At 60.5% G+C, this 14384-nt stretch overlaps 1 protein-coding gene across 1 annotated transcript; it reads right to left on the bottom strand.

Moving 5' to 3' along the window:
* Window positions 1-87: 87 nt before the first annotated feature.
* On the bottom strand, window positions 88-6170 carry GPR37L1 (G protein-coupled receptor 37 like 1). Its single transcript, XM_063356432.1, has 2 exons — window positions 5341-6170; window positions 88-1382 (listed from the first exon to the last, which is right to left on the bottom strand). Exons 1-2 carry the CDS (start codon window positions 6022-6024, stop codon window positions 570-572), a joined length of 1497 nt encoding a protein of 498 aa, XP_063212502.1. The 5' UTR covers window positions 6025-6170; the 3' UTR covers window positions 88-569.
* Between the last annotated feature and the right edge of the window lie 8214 nt (window positions 6171-14384).

The raw sequence follows: 14384 nt of genomic DNA, 5'->3' as shown, positions 1-14384 counted from the left end.
CCAGGTGTTAGGGAAGAGCCATCCAAGCCCCAAGCGCTGGCTCCCCGCGGCTCTGCTCGGCGGTGCCGGACGGCTGCGTGTGCGATGTTCTCTAGGTTACTGGTTTATTGAGCTCTTACAAGGCACTGCTTGGATCTGGTGGGATATGGTCACTGGGACCTTCTCCTACTGTGGAGGGGGCCGGCAGGAGGGGACGGGACGGGACGAGGGCAGTTTGTGTTTGCTGTGTCCTCTGCAAGCCACCATGGAAACCCTCCGTAGTTTCAGATGAGACCTTTCTGGCACAACTCCATCTCCAGAGCGGCAACCCCTCTGGGGCTGGCTGAGCAGCCAGGACGGGAGGTACTGATGTCCTTGCTGGCCTTTGGGCAGAGGCAAGGTGGCCGCCAATGTAGCCACAGGGACTGGGGTTTCAAGCCCCATGTGTCCAGTGTGAGGTTTGGAGCCTGTGGCGCAGCCCCCTGCGCTGTCTCATCTGCTTGCTCCACGTCCAGACACGGGCACTAATGGCAAAACGTTTGGTCTTGGGAGGAGGTGGTGGATCGATCTCTACAGCTCCCCAGTGGCACTTAGCAAGGTGTGCCGAGGGCCAGGAGGGGTGGAGGGGACTCCCGGGGCTTGTCAAAGAAGATGGAGGAGGACATCTCTGTTTTGAGCTTGCTGTCAGCGCTGCCCTCGCTGGAAGCAGTGTCGGAGCTGCAGCCCTCGCAGCAGCAGCAGCAGCAGTCCATGAAGGCCTGGCCCAGGGGTCTGCAGAGGCACAGGAGCAGGACGGGCGTTACCGAGCACTTGAAGAATAGGAAGAACTGGTTGATGAGGTTGAGCAGGTCCAAGGTCTGCTTGGACATGTCGGGGGACATGTAGGCCACCACGATGTTGCAGACGTTCTCAGGGGTGGTGCAGAGCCCGTAGATGATGGTCAGCCCAATGATGGTGCAATTCAAGTGACTCTCACACTGGCTGTGCTTGGTCCCTCGGCACTCAGTCTTCTTCTCAGCGCCGCTGATCCTCCGGGTCACCAGCTGGCAGCTCACGGTGAAGAGAATGGGCAAGCAGAAGTAGCAACCAAAGTACCACCACATTCGAGCGTTTTGGTAGGTCAGCACCAGTGAGTAGACAGACTCCGGCAGGTTGGACGAGGGCTTCATGGTGCAATACTCTGTCACTATGCCAGACACGGGCGATGTGTCCTGTGCCAGCTGCCAGAGCAGGATCTCCGGCACCGACAGCGTCATGGAGCCCACCCAGATGACAGCCAGCTTGGCGATGATGGACTGGCACTGCTCAATGGGCCGGGCACTGGCCTGGGGGCTGGTGGCCGCATGGAACCTGTCGATGCCCAGGGCGCAGAGGCTGAAGGTGGTGACTCCCAGCGATGATACCTGGTGAGAGGGGAGGCAGAACAAGTGGGCCTTGCTGCAGAGACATCACGGAGGGCTTGGCTTTACCAGGCTGGTGGCAAACCCCTGGCTACCCAAGACCACAGCCCAGGACACTCCAAGGTTTTAGAGGGGACACAGCCTGTGGCTGCATCCCAGGGTTGGAGACACTTTCCTGTGACCCTGAAATAAAACTGTCCCGTGACCTGTTTGTCCCTGCACAGCTCCCTTTTCTGTAGAAGGAAGAAGCTTTGCTGGATGTCTGTCTGTCCATTCAGCCAGGGTGGGAATAGCAGGATTGTCCCTCAGGCCCTTTCTCTGTTCTGCTTGGGTCTTGGAGAGGGAAAACAAGGACTATCACACCCCACAGCACCTTCCCAGGGTCCCCAAGGTCCCCCAGCTGCCCCAGGCTGGCTTGTCCCAGCCCTGCTCTGCCGAGCTGCCGCCTACTTCCCGGACAGGCCAAATGAGTTGAAGGTGCTGTTGTCACAAACCAGCTTGGGGCAATTTCCGCTGCATTGAGAATGGCAGGAAAAACATCCCGTTTGCCAAAGGGAAGAGGCCAAAGGAGACAGAGGAATTGCGGTGGCTCTGGGAGGGCTGGCAAGGCACCGAGGGTAACAATCAGCATTCATGGTCCTGGCCCCAGAGCTGCAGCTTTGCTCAGAGCCAAGTCCCACAGCCCTTGGCCAGGAAAATGGCAGAGTCACGTGCTGGTGTCCCCCAGCCCCATGGCTTTTCTGATCTCATGAAGCTGACAAACATCACCCTGTACTGAGGGACCTTCCCAGCACTCGGAAACCTCCCAGGGCTCTGCATGCCTGGGCAGAACCCTAAACAGGTCTGGCACCGTCCCCCCACCATCCCCCCAGCCTTTTCCAGTGGTCCTGGGTTGGTCCCTTCAGTGTTGCAGAGCACAGGAGCTCATGACCAGCGCTGATGCCAAGCACCCAGCATCACTGCTGGGTTACGCGCAGCGGTGTCCCCTCAGACACAGCATCAGGGCACCAGCTCAGCATCACCCTCCCGCACCCAGCCCCGATGCCCGACATGCTGCTCATGTCCCAGCTCCTCTGCCCAATGCCCAGAGCCACCAGCACCCTTGCTCTGCCCCACAGCCAGCACCCAGCACACTTGCCCAACTCCCTGGTTGTCACCTGCGGCCCTTCTCTTCCCCCTGCACCCTCCTACAGGCTCTTCTCTCTCTCCTGGTCCCCTTGGTCCTAGCATGTAATTCAGACACAGCTGAGCATCCTTCCCCGCTGCCCTGGCAGGGATGCAGCTGGTACCACTGGTCACCCCAGGCACATCTCTGCACACCGCCTGGCACCAGAAGCCCATGTAGCCAGCTCTGCTCCAAAAACATGGCTTTGTGCCCCTCCCTGAGCATTTAAGAAGCTACCAAGTGGAGGGCAGAAGACGTGCTCCTTTCAGAGTTCACCAGCAGCCTGAAACACTTGCACAGCCCCATAGAGAAAGGCTGGACACTAACTACTGGGCTGCAGACTGAGTCCCCTCTTGCGGCTGACTCTTCGCTGGGGATTTAGGTCTGGCCTGGCCATGCCCTCCCACCCAGGCTGAAGGGCCCCTAGTGCTGGGTCCCAGGTGGACAGAGAAGCCCTGAAGCCCCCTTCAGCCCTTGCTCTGGGGCCCGGGGGCAGGAGGGCAGGGCAGGGTGGGTGGCTGGGGTGGCAGAGTGGGAGCAGCCTCCTGGGGGGCACCGCACCAGGACCGCGCTTCCCCCGGGGCTGGGCCATGCCCATCCTTCGGCAGCCCCAACATCCCGTTGACCTTCCTGCCTCCTTCGGGGACCCAGCCGTCCCAGGGGCACACCGGTGCTGCCCCACCACTGCACCTGGAGGTGTCGCCCCCAGAGATCCCCACAGGGACATGGCCAGGGAGCCCATGGGCGGCTCAGAGACAGGCCGTGGCAGACCCTTCTCACGAAGGGGTCTGGGCTGGGGATATCACCCTTCCTTCCTGTCCTCAGCAGGGGTGTTGAGCCTGCCCGGGCAAACACGGGTCCATATACCTGCCCCTCTCCGAGTCCTCCTTCTGCCTGGCTGCGATGTCAGGGGCCTGAGGTAGGGGACAGGGATGGGGCAAACACTTCATTTAATAGAGGCTGGGGTGGGAGACCTCCAGAAATGAGCAGCTCCTGCTTGCGGAGCAGGGGAGACAGTGGGAGAGGCAGGGGCTGCCCATCTCCTCTAGCAAACACCACGTCGTCGTGCTGGTCTGTTACGGGCACGTTTAGGGCCGTGCCTGGCAGGCCAGCCAGCGCGCAGGTCCATCACCCCAGGCCTGTGCCCAAAGGTCACGGTGGCATCACTGGGGTCCCCTGCTGGGACTGTGCACAGCCAAAGCCACCTGACAACGTCCAGGGACCCCTACACCTCTGCAGAGCCTGCGCAAAGGCACTGACACTGGGGAGCTGACTGTCACAGTGCCAGTGGGGGACGGAGCAGCAGGACAGAGCGGGAGCACTGGTGGTACTGGTGGCCTTAGACCTGGTCACCCCACAGCCCTGGCAGTGGGGGCCGTGCCAACCCATCCAGTCCCACGTCTGCCCCCCCAGCCCGTGCTGGAGTCACCCCAACCAGCAGCTCCTGTGAAGCAGGAGAGGACAGTCCAGCCACCCAGGGAGCGGGATGCAGGCAGGTCCCGTGCCCAAGAGCCCTGCGGATCCCAGCAGAAGCTGGACTAGGGAGGGGGATGTTGGGGAGGGGACTGTGATGGGACATGTCAATGTCTCGGGGCCATTTCTTTGCCTGTAATGACTGAGCTCCCTGCAGCCACGAGCCATCCCTGTCTGAGTGCCAAGGCCTGCTCTCTGTTCCCTCCAGCTGTTATTCCTCTGAGCAGGCTTGAGTCTTGGTGATGGGCACAGACACATCTGGCGATGACAGATGGCCAGGTCCCAACCCAGCATGGTGACAGTCCTGGGAGGAGCAGGGCTGGCCTGGGCATGGCGCTGAGAGGTGCCAGCGGTCCAACGCAACCTGATCATGTCTGGGGAGAGCGAGCGCAGCGGAGCCAGGGCCCTTGCGCACAAGCCATGGCCCACTGGCCATGGGAGTAGGCACTCGGTGGGATGGGCAGGTTCTGAACCCTATCTGACCTGACCAAGCTTGAGAGGGTCTTGAGGAAACTGAGACTGTCTCTGATCTCTTCCAACCATGTGTTTGCACCCTTCTTTGATAAACCGGGCTTTGGAGCCCCGGACAACGTGCATACGCAGGCTGGGTCTGTGGGCACGGAGAGGGGCAGGCTGATCCCAGCCTGGAGGTGGGACACACCACACAACATGGGTTTGTTTTCAATGCAAGAGCAGAACCATGCAAAACCGTGCTATCTGGGACGGTTTTGCTCATTCTGCCTTCCCCTTCCACCACAGTCCCTGTAGCCTTCTCAGAGGGTCCTCAATTCACCCTGAACGTGGCCAACCCACCATGCATGAGGCTTGAGGACAAGAAAGATCTCAGGTTCCCAAATGTAATCCCTGGGCTCTCCTGCCCCAGTGCTGCTCAGCACTGCCCCACCTGCATCCTCCTGTCCTGGGGCTGTCCTCAGCAACCCACCAGGGCCAGTGCCAGGCCAGCACGCTGTGGGGCTGAGCCCACACGCTTGGGGGGTGTCAGGCTGGGACAGGGACAGACAGACGGAGGGACCCCATGGACCGAAGTCCCCATGCTGGCTGGACTAAGGCGGGTTTCACAGGCTCTCCCCAGCCCTGGCAGTGATGTTTCTGGCTGCAGAGCCTGAGGAACGGCCCAGGGCAGAGGCAAAGGGAAGGTCAATATTGGGACCGTTCCTCGGCTCCTTGCTGTGCCCCACGATGGGGGTCTCTGGGGCACACAGCCCTTGCAGCAGGCCATGGCCAGCATGAACTGCCCCCAAAGCAAGAGAGAAGAGAGGAGATGAGTCCTTGAGCCCTCCAGGGCCCTGTGCAGCCCCTTACCTCCATGAAGGGCAAAATGCGACAGGACACGTCGCCCAGCAGCCTCTTCTTGGTGATCTCGTTGAAGATGACCACAGGCAGGCAGAAGAAGAGGATGAGGAAGTCCCAGAAAGCCAGGCTGGCCAGGATGGAGTTCCAGGCGCTCTTCATGTAGTAGTTGTGCCACACGATGCACATCACGGAGAGGTTTCCGATGATGCCCACTGCAAAGACGATGAGGGACAGGAACATCACAGCATAGGCGCTGTAGGAGTTCTCTGTCACCGGGTACAAGGGGTTCTGGATTTGCAACCGTTTGTCAGACACAGTGGTGAGGTTGGCTCGGGGTTCTGCCCCCTCCCCGTCGGTGGGGACCCCCTGTTGCTGCTCAGATGGGTCCGTGCTGGATGGCAGCAGGCCCTTGGTTGGGTGCAGGCTGGCGGAGTTGAGGGGCCGTGGGAACTCCACCCGCACCCCCGGCACGTACTGCTGCACTGACTTGGAGTCCTCCTCCGTCCCCCGGCGCAACCTCTCCTTCATCACCTGCACCTCTGGACTGTCCCGAGAAATCGTCCGCAGAGTCTTAACTCCATCCGCACGCCAGCCATGGTGGGTGCTGCCATCCCCAGCCCTGCCTTGCATCGCCACAGCCCCCAGCACCAGCAGCATCGGCAGCAGGAGGACAAGTGGCGTCAGAGAAGGCATGGTCCCCTCCGCACCCTCCGGAGAAAGCGTGTGGCAGGAGACAGAGCAGCCCCGAGCACAGGGACCCCGGGGCTGCGGGCAGCGAGGGAGCGGTCTGGAGGAGCAGCTGGTCTGTCCGGCTCCAGCCGCTGCTCTGGGCTCTCCGGAGAGCTCTGGGCAGAATATAAGCAGCGCTGGGAAGCGGCAGAGCCAGGCCCTCTGCTGGTCACCCACCCACTCCCAGGGAGGCTGCCAAGCTCTCAGAGATGCACCAGTGCCCAGGCCGGGCAGCTGGGTATCCCCTAGCATCCCCCCCAACTTCCCCCCAAAACTGCCTAATGTCTCCTCAACATCCCCCCAGCATCCTCCCAACATGTCCTCAACGACCCCCCCAACATACCCCCAGCATTCCCCAACAACCCCCAAAATCTCCCCAACATCCCCCCAGCATCCCCCAACACCTCCCAAACATCCCCCCAGCATCCCCCAGAACAAGCCAGACGAAGGATGCCCACGGCCTGGCAACGGGGATGGGCTGCCGAGCTCAGGTCTTCCCACTCGAGATCTCCCAGCCCCTGCCCCGAGCAGGCGGCACTAAGGATGCCTGAGGTGAGGTCCGGCCCTGGGCACCATGTGGCACATCCCCTGGACACTCAGCCTGGACTCAGGATGCCCTCGGACGACAGACCACCACCCCGGGGCTGGAGGGGCGATGGGGCTGCCCTCGGTGGGGGGGTGAGAGGAAGGATTGGCCGGTCTCAGGCCGCATCAGGGTGTCAGATCTGCTGGCCCAGTTCTCCCAAGGTTTGTCACTGCTTTTCCTACTGCCTTCCCCCCGGGACAGGGGTTTGAACAGAACTGAGGCCCCTGATCCCCTGTACCTGTGACTTCTCCCCATGCCCAACGTCTCCCCCTCACACCCATCATCCTTCCCCCTTTCCATTGCCTCTCCCCATACCCACCACCCCTCCTCTGTCCAGTCTCCTGTTCCCCTACCTGTTATCTCTCCCTGCGTTGTCACCTCTTCCCCACGACCGTGGGACCGGAGGGACCAGGGGCCATCTAGGGACATGCCCTGTGGCACGTAGGCAGCCCATGGGGAAGCGATGCCAGGCTGGAAGCGGCGGGGCTACCCCAGACCCCGGGAGCTTGAGGAGTCTGTCCCTCTCCCACACGGGGCAGCAGCAGGGGCTGGGACACCTCACCCCATTGCAGCCAGCAAACACCATCTTCCCCCTGTATGGGACCCCACCGTCACCTCCGTCTGGCCCTGTGCCCACTCTTCCCCGAGCCAGAGGGGCCTCTGGGCTGATGTCCCGGAGTGCCGAGGGGGACGTGGGCCTCTTGCTGTGCCGCTGGGAGCTGGGGAGCTGATGCTACTGCAGCCAGGGCTGGGAAACTGAGACCCAGAGCTCAGGGGCTGCCCCTTCCAGGGGAGCTAGCAGGACATTTGCTGACATGGGTTTCGGCGGTGGGATGCTCCTGCTCCACTCAAAATCACGTTGCACTCAGCTGGCCCTGGTGCTCCTCAGTACTCCTTGGTGCTCAGCCACCACAGCCGGGCTGGCGGAGACTCCTGTTGTCCCACACTCCTCCACGGTGGGGCAGGAGGAGTGTCTGCCCCCAAATCATTTGGCTCAGCCAAGTGCAAGCCCTTCATCCCTCCCGCGCTGGAGCCCTTGTGTGTGACAGAGGCCACAGGAATGGGAGGCACACCACCAGCCCCGCACTTTGGCTTGAAGTCCCACCCTCCTGCCGGCAGCGCTCTGCCCAGGGCCCTGCGGCCAGGAGCCGGCAGATGTGCCTGGCTGGTCTCCTCTCTCACACCGCTTCTCCTGCAGCCAGGTGCTGCTCTTTGGCTCTTGATAATGCCATGATTTTTGAGGATCACTTGGATACATCCAATGGGGAAAGAAGGAACGCAGCTCTCGCTGGGTCCTACAGGAGCAGACAGCGGCAATGCCTGAGGTCTGTCCTGGGTCCAGAGGGACCAGTGCCTTGAAGCGATCACTGGCCTGATGCTAGTGGAGCCCACCGACTTCAGAGGAAGAATGGCTCAGCCTGGGCTCAGTGGCAGCCTGAGGACCATGCAGGAGACTGCTGTGGGCTGCCAACTACTTCAGGTGCTCTGGCTCCAAGGACACCAGGGAATCCGTGGAAGATCAGGGGACCAACCCCAGGGTCCAAGACTGCACTTGCCTTGGCCCACCATCCCATGCCTAAAGTGAGCCAAGCGTTCTCCTTAGTGGAGAACAAACCCCCAGAAGAGCTGGACTGTGTCCAGTTTGCAGAGGGGGACGGTGCTGTGCCCAGATGTGGGGATGCCAGCAATGCCATGGGCAACTTGTCCAGCCAGACACTGCCAGCATTTTAATTAAGTTTATCTAACTGAAGGACTGATAACACGAACTTGCTCCCCAGTGAACCTGCAGTGCTGATCCCAACTCGCTCTGCAAAGGCCAGGTGGGAGAGATGGTGGCATCAGTCCCCACTTGTGGCCCAGAGAGGGATGCCATTGCACCTTGTGGAGGCTTGGAGGAAAACCACGCTGCCTGGCGATGGGAGCTGAGCGAGGGAAAAAGAGCTGAAAGGCAGGTCTTGGGGCAGGAGCACAGAGGAGGATGATGTCTTTCCTCAGTGCCCACATTGGCTCGGAGGAGGGAGCCCTCGGTGCGCTCCTCACCTGCCAGGAGGGACATGGCTGCTGGCAGGGTGCCAGCAGCCGGCACCCTCCTGGCCCCAGCGCAAGGCAGCCAGGTGTTTTCCTGTAAGGAGAGGCAGCTATTTTTAGTTTAATTTCATGTCCGTTGCACAATGGCCGGGTGTGTCATGGAGCTGCCTGAAGACAACAGCAGAGTTCACTGGGGCAAGGTGACACTCTGGTGGCACGGGAGTGACCTTGGGCGGGCTCTGTCACCCAGGGAATCGCTGCCCAAGCAGCCTCTTTGAGATGCTCCTCTTCCTTCCCTCTCTCCATCCAGGAGCTCCCAGTCAGTGTGGGTCCCTGTCTGACCTCAAACTGGGAGCCAGACAACAGCCCTGGAGAATATTTGGGAACTGCACATTTATCTTCTCCAGCCCAAATTCACAGACGGGTTGAGGCTGTTTCTCGGGAGATGAGTGCGTGTCTGGGCTTTGCAGACATCTCCTTGGAGGTACTTTATCAGTGTCAGAGCTTTCCACTGTGACCCAAGGGAGGTTTCCTTGGGACAAGTCTGCATAAAAATCGCATCCAACCTAAGACCTGCATGTCCCCACTCCCAGGCCCACGGGGACACCCCCCTCAGTAACAAGTTCAGAATCATCTGATACAAAAGGGGCAAAAGTCTGAAGTGTTTCTGAGCTTGCATTGCACCACACCAAATGCCTTCCCCACGCTGGGGCTTTTTCAAGCTTCCTTTGGAGCAAGACAGCTTTGTTGCAGCCAAGGGCAGTTATGAAGCCACCCAGCAACTGCTTCAGCTCCCATCCACAGTGTCCGTGTACCCACCACGATTCTCCGGATGCTGGGGATGGTTCAGGAGGGACACAGGGGGTCATGAGGGAGGTGCTGCGTCTGATACATTGCTGGACGGTCTCTGCCTGGTCGGAGGGGATAGCCGGGTACCAGCACCGAGACCCCAGGGTATGTGAGTGGGCAGTGTCTGTGACAGATGTGTTAGATGATGAGTTTCTCCAACTCCCTTCTTGCCTCTGCAGGGAGCCCCAGTGTCCTCCTCCTCATGCTCCAGCATAACCCTCGAGAAGGAGCCCAGTGGGGTGACCTGTGCCCAGTCCCCATCCGCATGACATTGTTCACTGGCTTTGTGATCTCTGGGGAGAAGGAGAATTGCCCGGTGCAATTTGCTGTAATCCAAGCTCAGGGGCATGGCTGGGATGGAGGAAGCTTGAAAGCCCAGGCAGCAATAAAATAGCTGTGCCCATGAGCATAATGCCATGTGCTGAGATGGACAGTTGCATGGGTGGTGTCTGAGGGGACACGGGACTGCCTGTGCGTGGGATCAGCGGCATTTTTGCTAGGAGGTGACCGCACCAGTGATGCTGAGTTTGCAGGCAGGCTGGGAGAGCAGCAAGGTGGCAGGAACGAGCTGCCCTGTCCCCCATGGCATGCACCACCCCGGCACCTTGGCACCGAGGCCAAGGTCCATGACCTCCCTCAACCCTGCTGCTCTCTGCATGCTCCCGCTGCTCTGCGGCTCCAGCTCAGCAGGTCTGTGCTCTGCTGGGCCGTGGTGTTACAGAACATCCTCACCGAGGGCTCCAGGAGATGCCAAAGCCATCCTCCTCATCCCCTGCTCTCGGCAGGAGCGCATCCCTCATCAGACCCCAACAGGGAATTCAGAGCCAGCACAGCTCAGCTCTTCCAGAGCCCTGCGAGTGGGCGAGAGCCCCTGTGACTACAAACAGCCTGGAGCGACTGAAGAGCAGGTGCACCCGGACTCAATGTCACCCCTGATTTTTCTCCGTTGATGAAAACACTCTTTTTCTTAAAACAGTATAAATGTCAGAAACCTCCCCGAGGCTTCATCCTGCCTTCCGGAGAGCTTTGATGAGCTCCTCAGGGCTGCCACAAGCTATCTCTGACAGCACATAGCACAAGTGGCTCTGCCTCGGGCTGCCTTGCAGACGTGGCAGGGCAGCGGCTCCAGACCCCCGCCACCCCCTGCCACCATGGGTGCCCCTCGCCCTGCGGCACCTCGCACGTCCACGTTGCTAGAGAGACTCAGAGCAGATGAGGCCCAAATACCCAATGAGAGGAAGAAAACGGCTGGCTTTTGTTTCCACCAAACAGTCCGGGCTGCACGGGAACAAAGCAGTAACAGGGCCGGTACACACCTGTTTGCCCTGCGCTGTTAGTGATCTTGCGTGGTTCCTTGGAAAGCGGGGAGAGGACAGGGAGGGGACACGGTAAACACAGATGTCTGGTGCGGGCACTGCTCGGGCAGCTCCTGCTCTGAAGGCAGGGCTGCGGGAGGTGGGCACGAGCGAGGGGCTCCCCACCACTGCTATGACCCCTCAATGAAGATGCTCCGGTGTGATTTTCATGCCCTGGGACAGGATGATGAAACCCCCCCACTGACAATCCTCTTTCTCCCCCTTGTTCTGTGTTCCTGACTAGCCCAGTATCTTCCACTCCTGTGTCTCAGAATTAACTCCCGGTATGCTGGGCTGAGCCTGCCTCACTCACTGCTTTACGGTGGTGCTTGGAGTTCCCATCAGTGTACCAAGGGCACCGATCCTGCAAGCTGCTGTCTCCCGCAGGGATGGTATGCAGTGGTTCAGCCCAGAAGTTGGGAGTTTTGGGGGTAAAGCAGCCTGAGATGTTTGACCAGCTGTTCCCACACACCACTGTGCCAGCCAGCTCCATGCAGGAGCCATGAAAGGTTCTGGAGCCTGCAGCTCCCCCTCCTCTGTGCCTGCGCCTTCTCGTGAGAAGCCTCTCCTGTCCGACCGCGGGCACGTCATGCTGAGTTGACTGGATCTGGCACTGCTGGAGCGAACCTGCACCCTGTGGCCTTCCTGGCCGCCTGCGGGATGCTGGCTCTGCCCCCCGCCAGCAGGTTTCCTAGTGGTTTAAAGCATGACATGAACGGTCAACCCCATTTTGCAACTGGGAAACCAAAATGATGGAGGGATTTTCCTTCAGCCACAGCAGGAGGCAAGTTCCCGGGGCTTCCTCGCAGGGGCCACCGCGGGGATGTCCGGGCTTTCCGTGGGTTGGTGCCATGGGGCTGGAAGCAGCCTTGTCTGTGCAGGGAAGCGGTATCACTGGTGTGAGCAGGGGCTGTGTTTCTGTTTGTAACACTTTGTGTTCAGGGGAGAAACTGAGAACCCAAGGCAAGTTCAGCTCAGGGCAAAGGCAGTATTTTCCCATGGAATAAAACAACCGATGGTCTGGAAGCAGCGAGAGGCCCTTTGGAGAGGTCCTGAGTGTGGCCTCTTTGTTGGAGCCCATTTGGTGATTCACCCCCAAGTTCCCTGTAAATGCACGAGGACTTACAAATGCAAAAAAGCCACTCAGAGCAAAAACACTCATAAAGTTTAACGTAGAAAATAAACCATCTTCAAGTCCACCACCTTCTTTTTTTGGGGACAAGGTATTTGGTTTCTCCGTTTGCCTCAAACGTAACTGCTCCATTTTTGCCTGCGTTGGTGTAAACCTCATGCTCCTTTGCTGCTGTGTCCCCCTGCTCTGGCTGTCACACTCTGTGGCTGGGACTTCAGAGCTTGGGTTTGTGGTGACAGTTGCACAGAGACTATTGCAGCATCCCCATGAAGTCCTGGGGGATTGTCAGCAGGAGCACTGGTGAAAACCACCACGCCGCAGGGTTATGGGCTCATCACCCCCTGTTTCCTAGGGTCGCTTTCAGGGTGCTTCGCATCCCTGACTGCTCGCAGTGAATCCCAACTCCTGCAGCCGAGGAGGTTAAACCCCAGCTGGCTGTAGAGCGCAGCCGGTGATGAGCAGGAGGAAGGTCTGGGGGAGCTTTGAGGGCAGAGAGTCTGTGCTGGGCGACTTGTGTCGGGGCTGCCATCCCCGCTTGTGTCGGCAGAGGGAGAGGCAGATTGGGTGACCTGCGACTGCAACCCACCCGCCTGCCAAAACACGGGCGCTGGGGAAGCACCGGTGGAAAATAACCCGCCTGCAGCAGGACAGATGCCGAGCAGTCCCGAGCGAGGCACAGCGCTGGCCTCTGTCGAGGCTCTGCCCGAAACACTCAAGGCTTCCAAGCGAAAGTCTGGGTGATTTGTGCTGACTGGGAACACCATGGTTTGTCTCCCTGGAAAGCAGCGAGGAGTGAGCTGGTCCGTGGGCAGTCTGTGCTCGGGTGCACTTCTCGGGACGATGGGCATCCCTGGGCAGGGGTGATGGACCCCCCTGCTGGGCTTCAAGGCTGGCAGCAGGGTGGTCCGGTGTCACAGCTCCTGCGGCGGGGGGTCTATGACCAGCACTAGGCACAGATGGGCTGGGAGCTTTGTGAGAGTCGTGGTGTGTCCGGGGAGACCCGGTGCACAGGAAGCCCTTCCCGCAGGGAGCAGCCTGGACGGACTGTGAGCTCCTGGGGAGGGATGGCCACAGGTTTCCAGGCTGCAGGGGTGGCAGTCAGAGACCCCCACCCCGCATCCAGATTTGGTCTCCTGAGTGGCCTCTCTTGGTGTGTCCCCCCCAGTTTGCCTTCAAATCAGACAGCTCACCCTCACCGTCCTGACCAGCTGCTGCCCTTTCTTGCATCCATGGGTAGCACCTGGCCACAGTGGCTGGAGCCTGATGCTGTGAGGTGCTGCGCACCCCAAGAAATGTTCTGCTGTGACAACATCTGCCATCAGACACCAGAGAGCCGGTGCCACTGATTGCCCCTTCCTGTGGGGTGAGGTGTCAGCACCTGGGGCTGGCAGCAGGGTGGGCAGCGGGGACTGCCTGGGCACCGACCCCACCGATGCCCAGGGATGGCTGGGGACTGGGGGACGTGCTGGGGGGGCTGGCAGGGGCGGTTTGCCTGCTTGTCGTGCACTGAGCCAGCAGCGCCTGGGTGCTGGGGGCAGGGTCTGGGCCCCTCGTCTTTGCCCCCTCTGGCTGCCCACAGCCCAGGCAGCGCTGCTGTCTGTCCCTGCCCCCCCCCACCCCGGGACTGATCCCCAGCCTGACGGTGGGGAGTGGGGCACCGCAGTGACATTTGGCAGCTGCCATGGGTGCCCCACCCTGGGTGGGGACGAAGGTCACGGTGCAGAAAGTTCGGCTGCTTGCTGACGGGAAAAGTGGGGAATTTCCCTGCTCTGCGCACATGCAAATGAGGGCTGGGGCTGGGGACCCTGTGCCCAAGCCCCCTGCAACTGCCCTCCCTTCTCCAAGCCCCAGCAGGGCTGGGGCTCTCTGTGCTGCCACCAACCAGGCCACCAGCACAGCAGATCGTCCCCCTTAAACCTGTCCTCCGCCCTGGAGATGTCCTGGTCACAGGGCATGGCTGTGTCCCCAGGGCAGCTCTCACTGCCCACAGCCTCTCCATGCATCTGGGTGGGCTGTGCCCATGTCCCACCAGACAGACACCCCCTCCTGATGGACGCGCTCCCTGGAGCCAGAGGAGCCCTTACTGGAGCCACGTACAGGCAGGGCCACACCAAGACCCCAAGGACCGTGTCCCGTGGAGCTGGTTGCATCCTCATTGCTGTGGCCAAGGGAGTGGGGGAGAAGACAGTGCCCAGAGCCTTGGGAGGCAGGAGCTCGTGGTGGGGGACAGTCATCTGTCTGTGCTCTGTTGTGCAGGACCAGTACCTGTGCCCACTGCAAAGCACCGGGCAACATGGTGCTGGGATTGTGCTGACGCTGTGTGGACAGGCCTGGCCTGATGATGGGGTGGGCAGAACCCCTCTTGATGTCCCAG

Source organism: Chroicocephalus ridibundus, chromosome 20 (genome assembly GCF_963924245.1).
Source record: "Chroicocephalus ridibundus chromosome 20, bChrRid1.1, whole genome shotgun sequence".
Classification (NCBI taxonomy): Eukaryota; Metazoa; Chordata; class Aves; order Charadriiformes; family Laridae; genus Chroicocephalus; species Chroicocephalus ridibundus.
The sequence above is the reverse complement of the archived record's forward strand: the minus strand, read 5'-3'. Positions and strand labels throughout refer to the sequence as shown.

Coding starts and splice junctions, on each gene's coding strand:
- GPR37L1 (XM_063356432.1), bottom strand. CDS start 6,024: ATGCCTTCTCTGACGCCACTTGTCCTCCTGCTGCCGATGCTGCTGGTG. Junction 1,383..5,340: donor GCATTTTGCCCTTCATGGAG/GTAAGGGGCTGC, acceptor CCCTCTCACCAG/GTATCATCGCTGGGAGTCAC.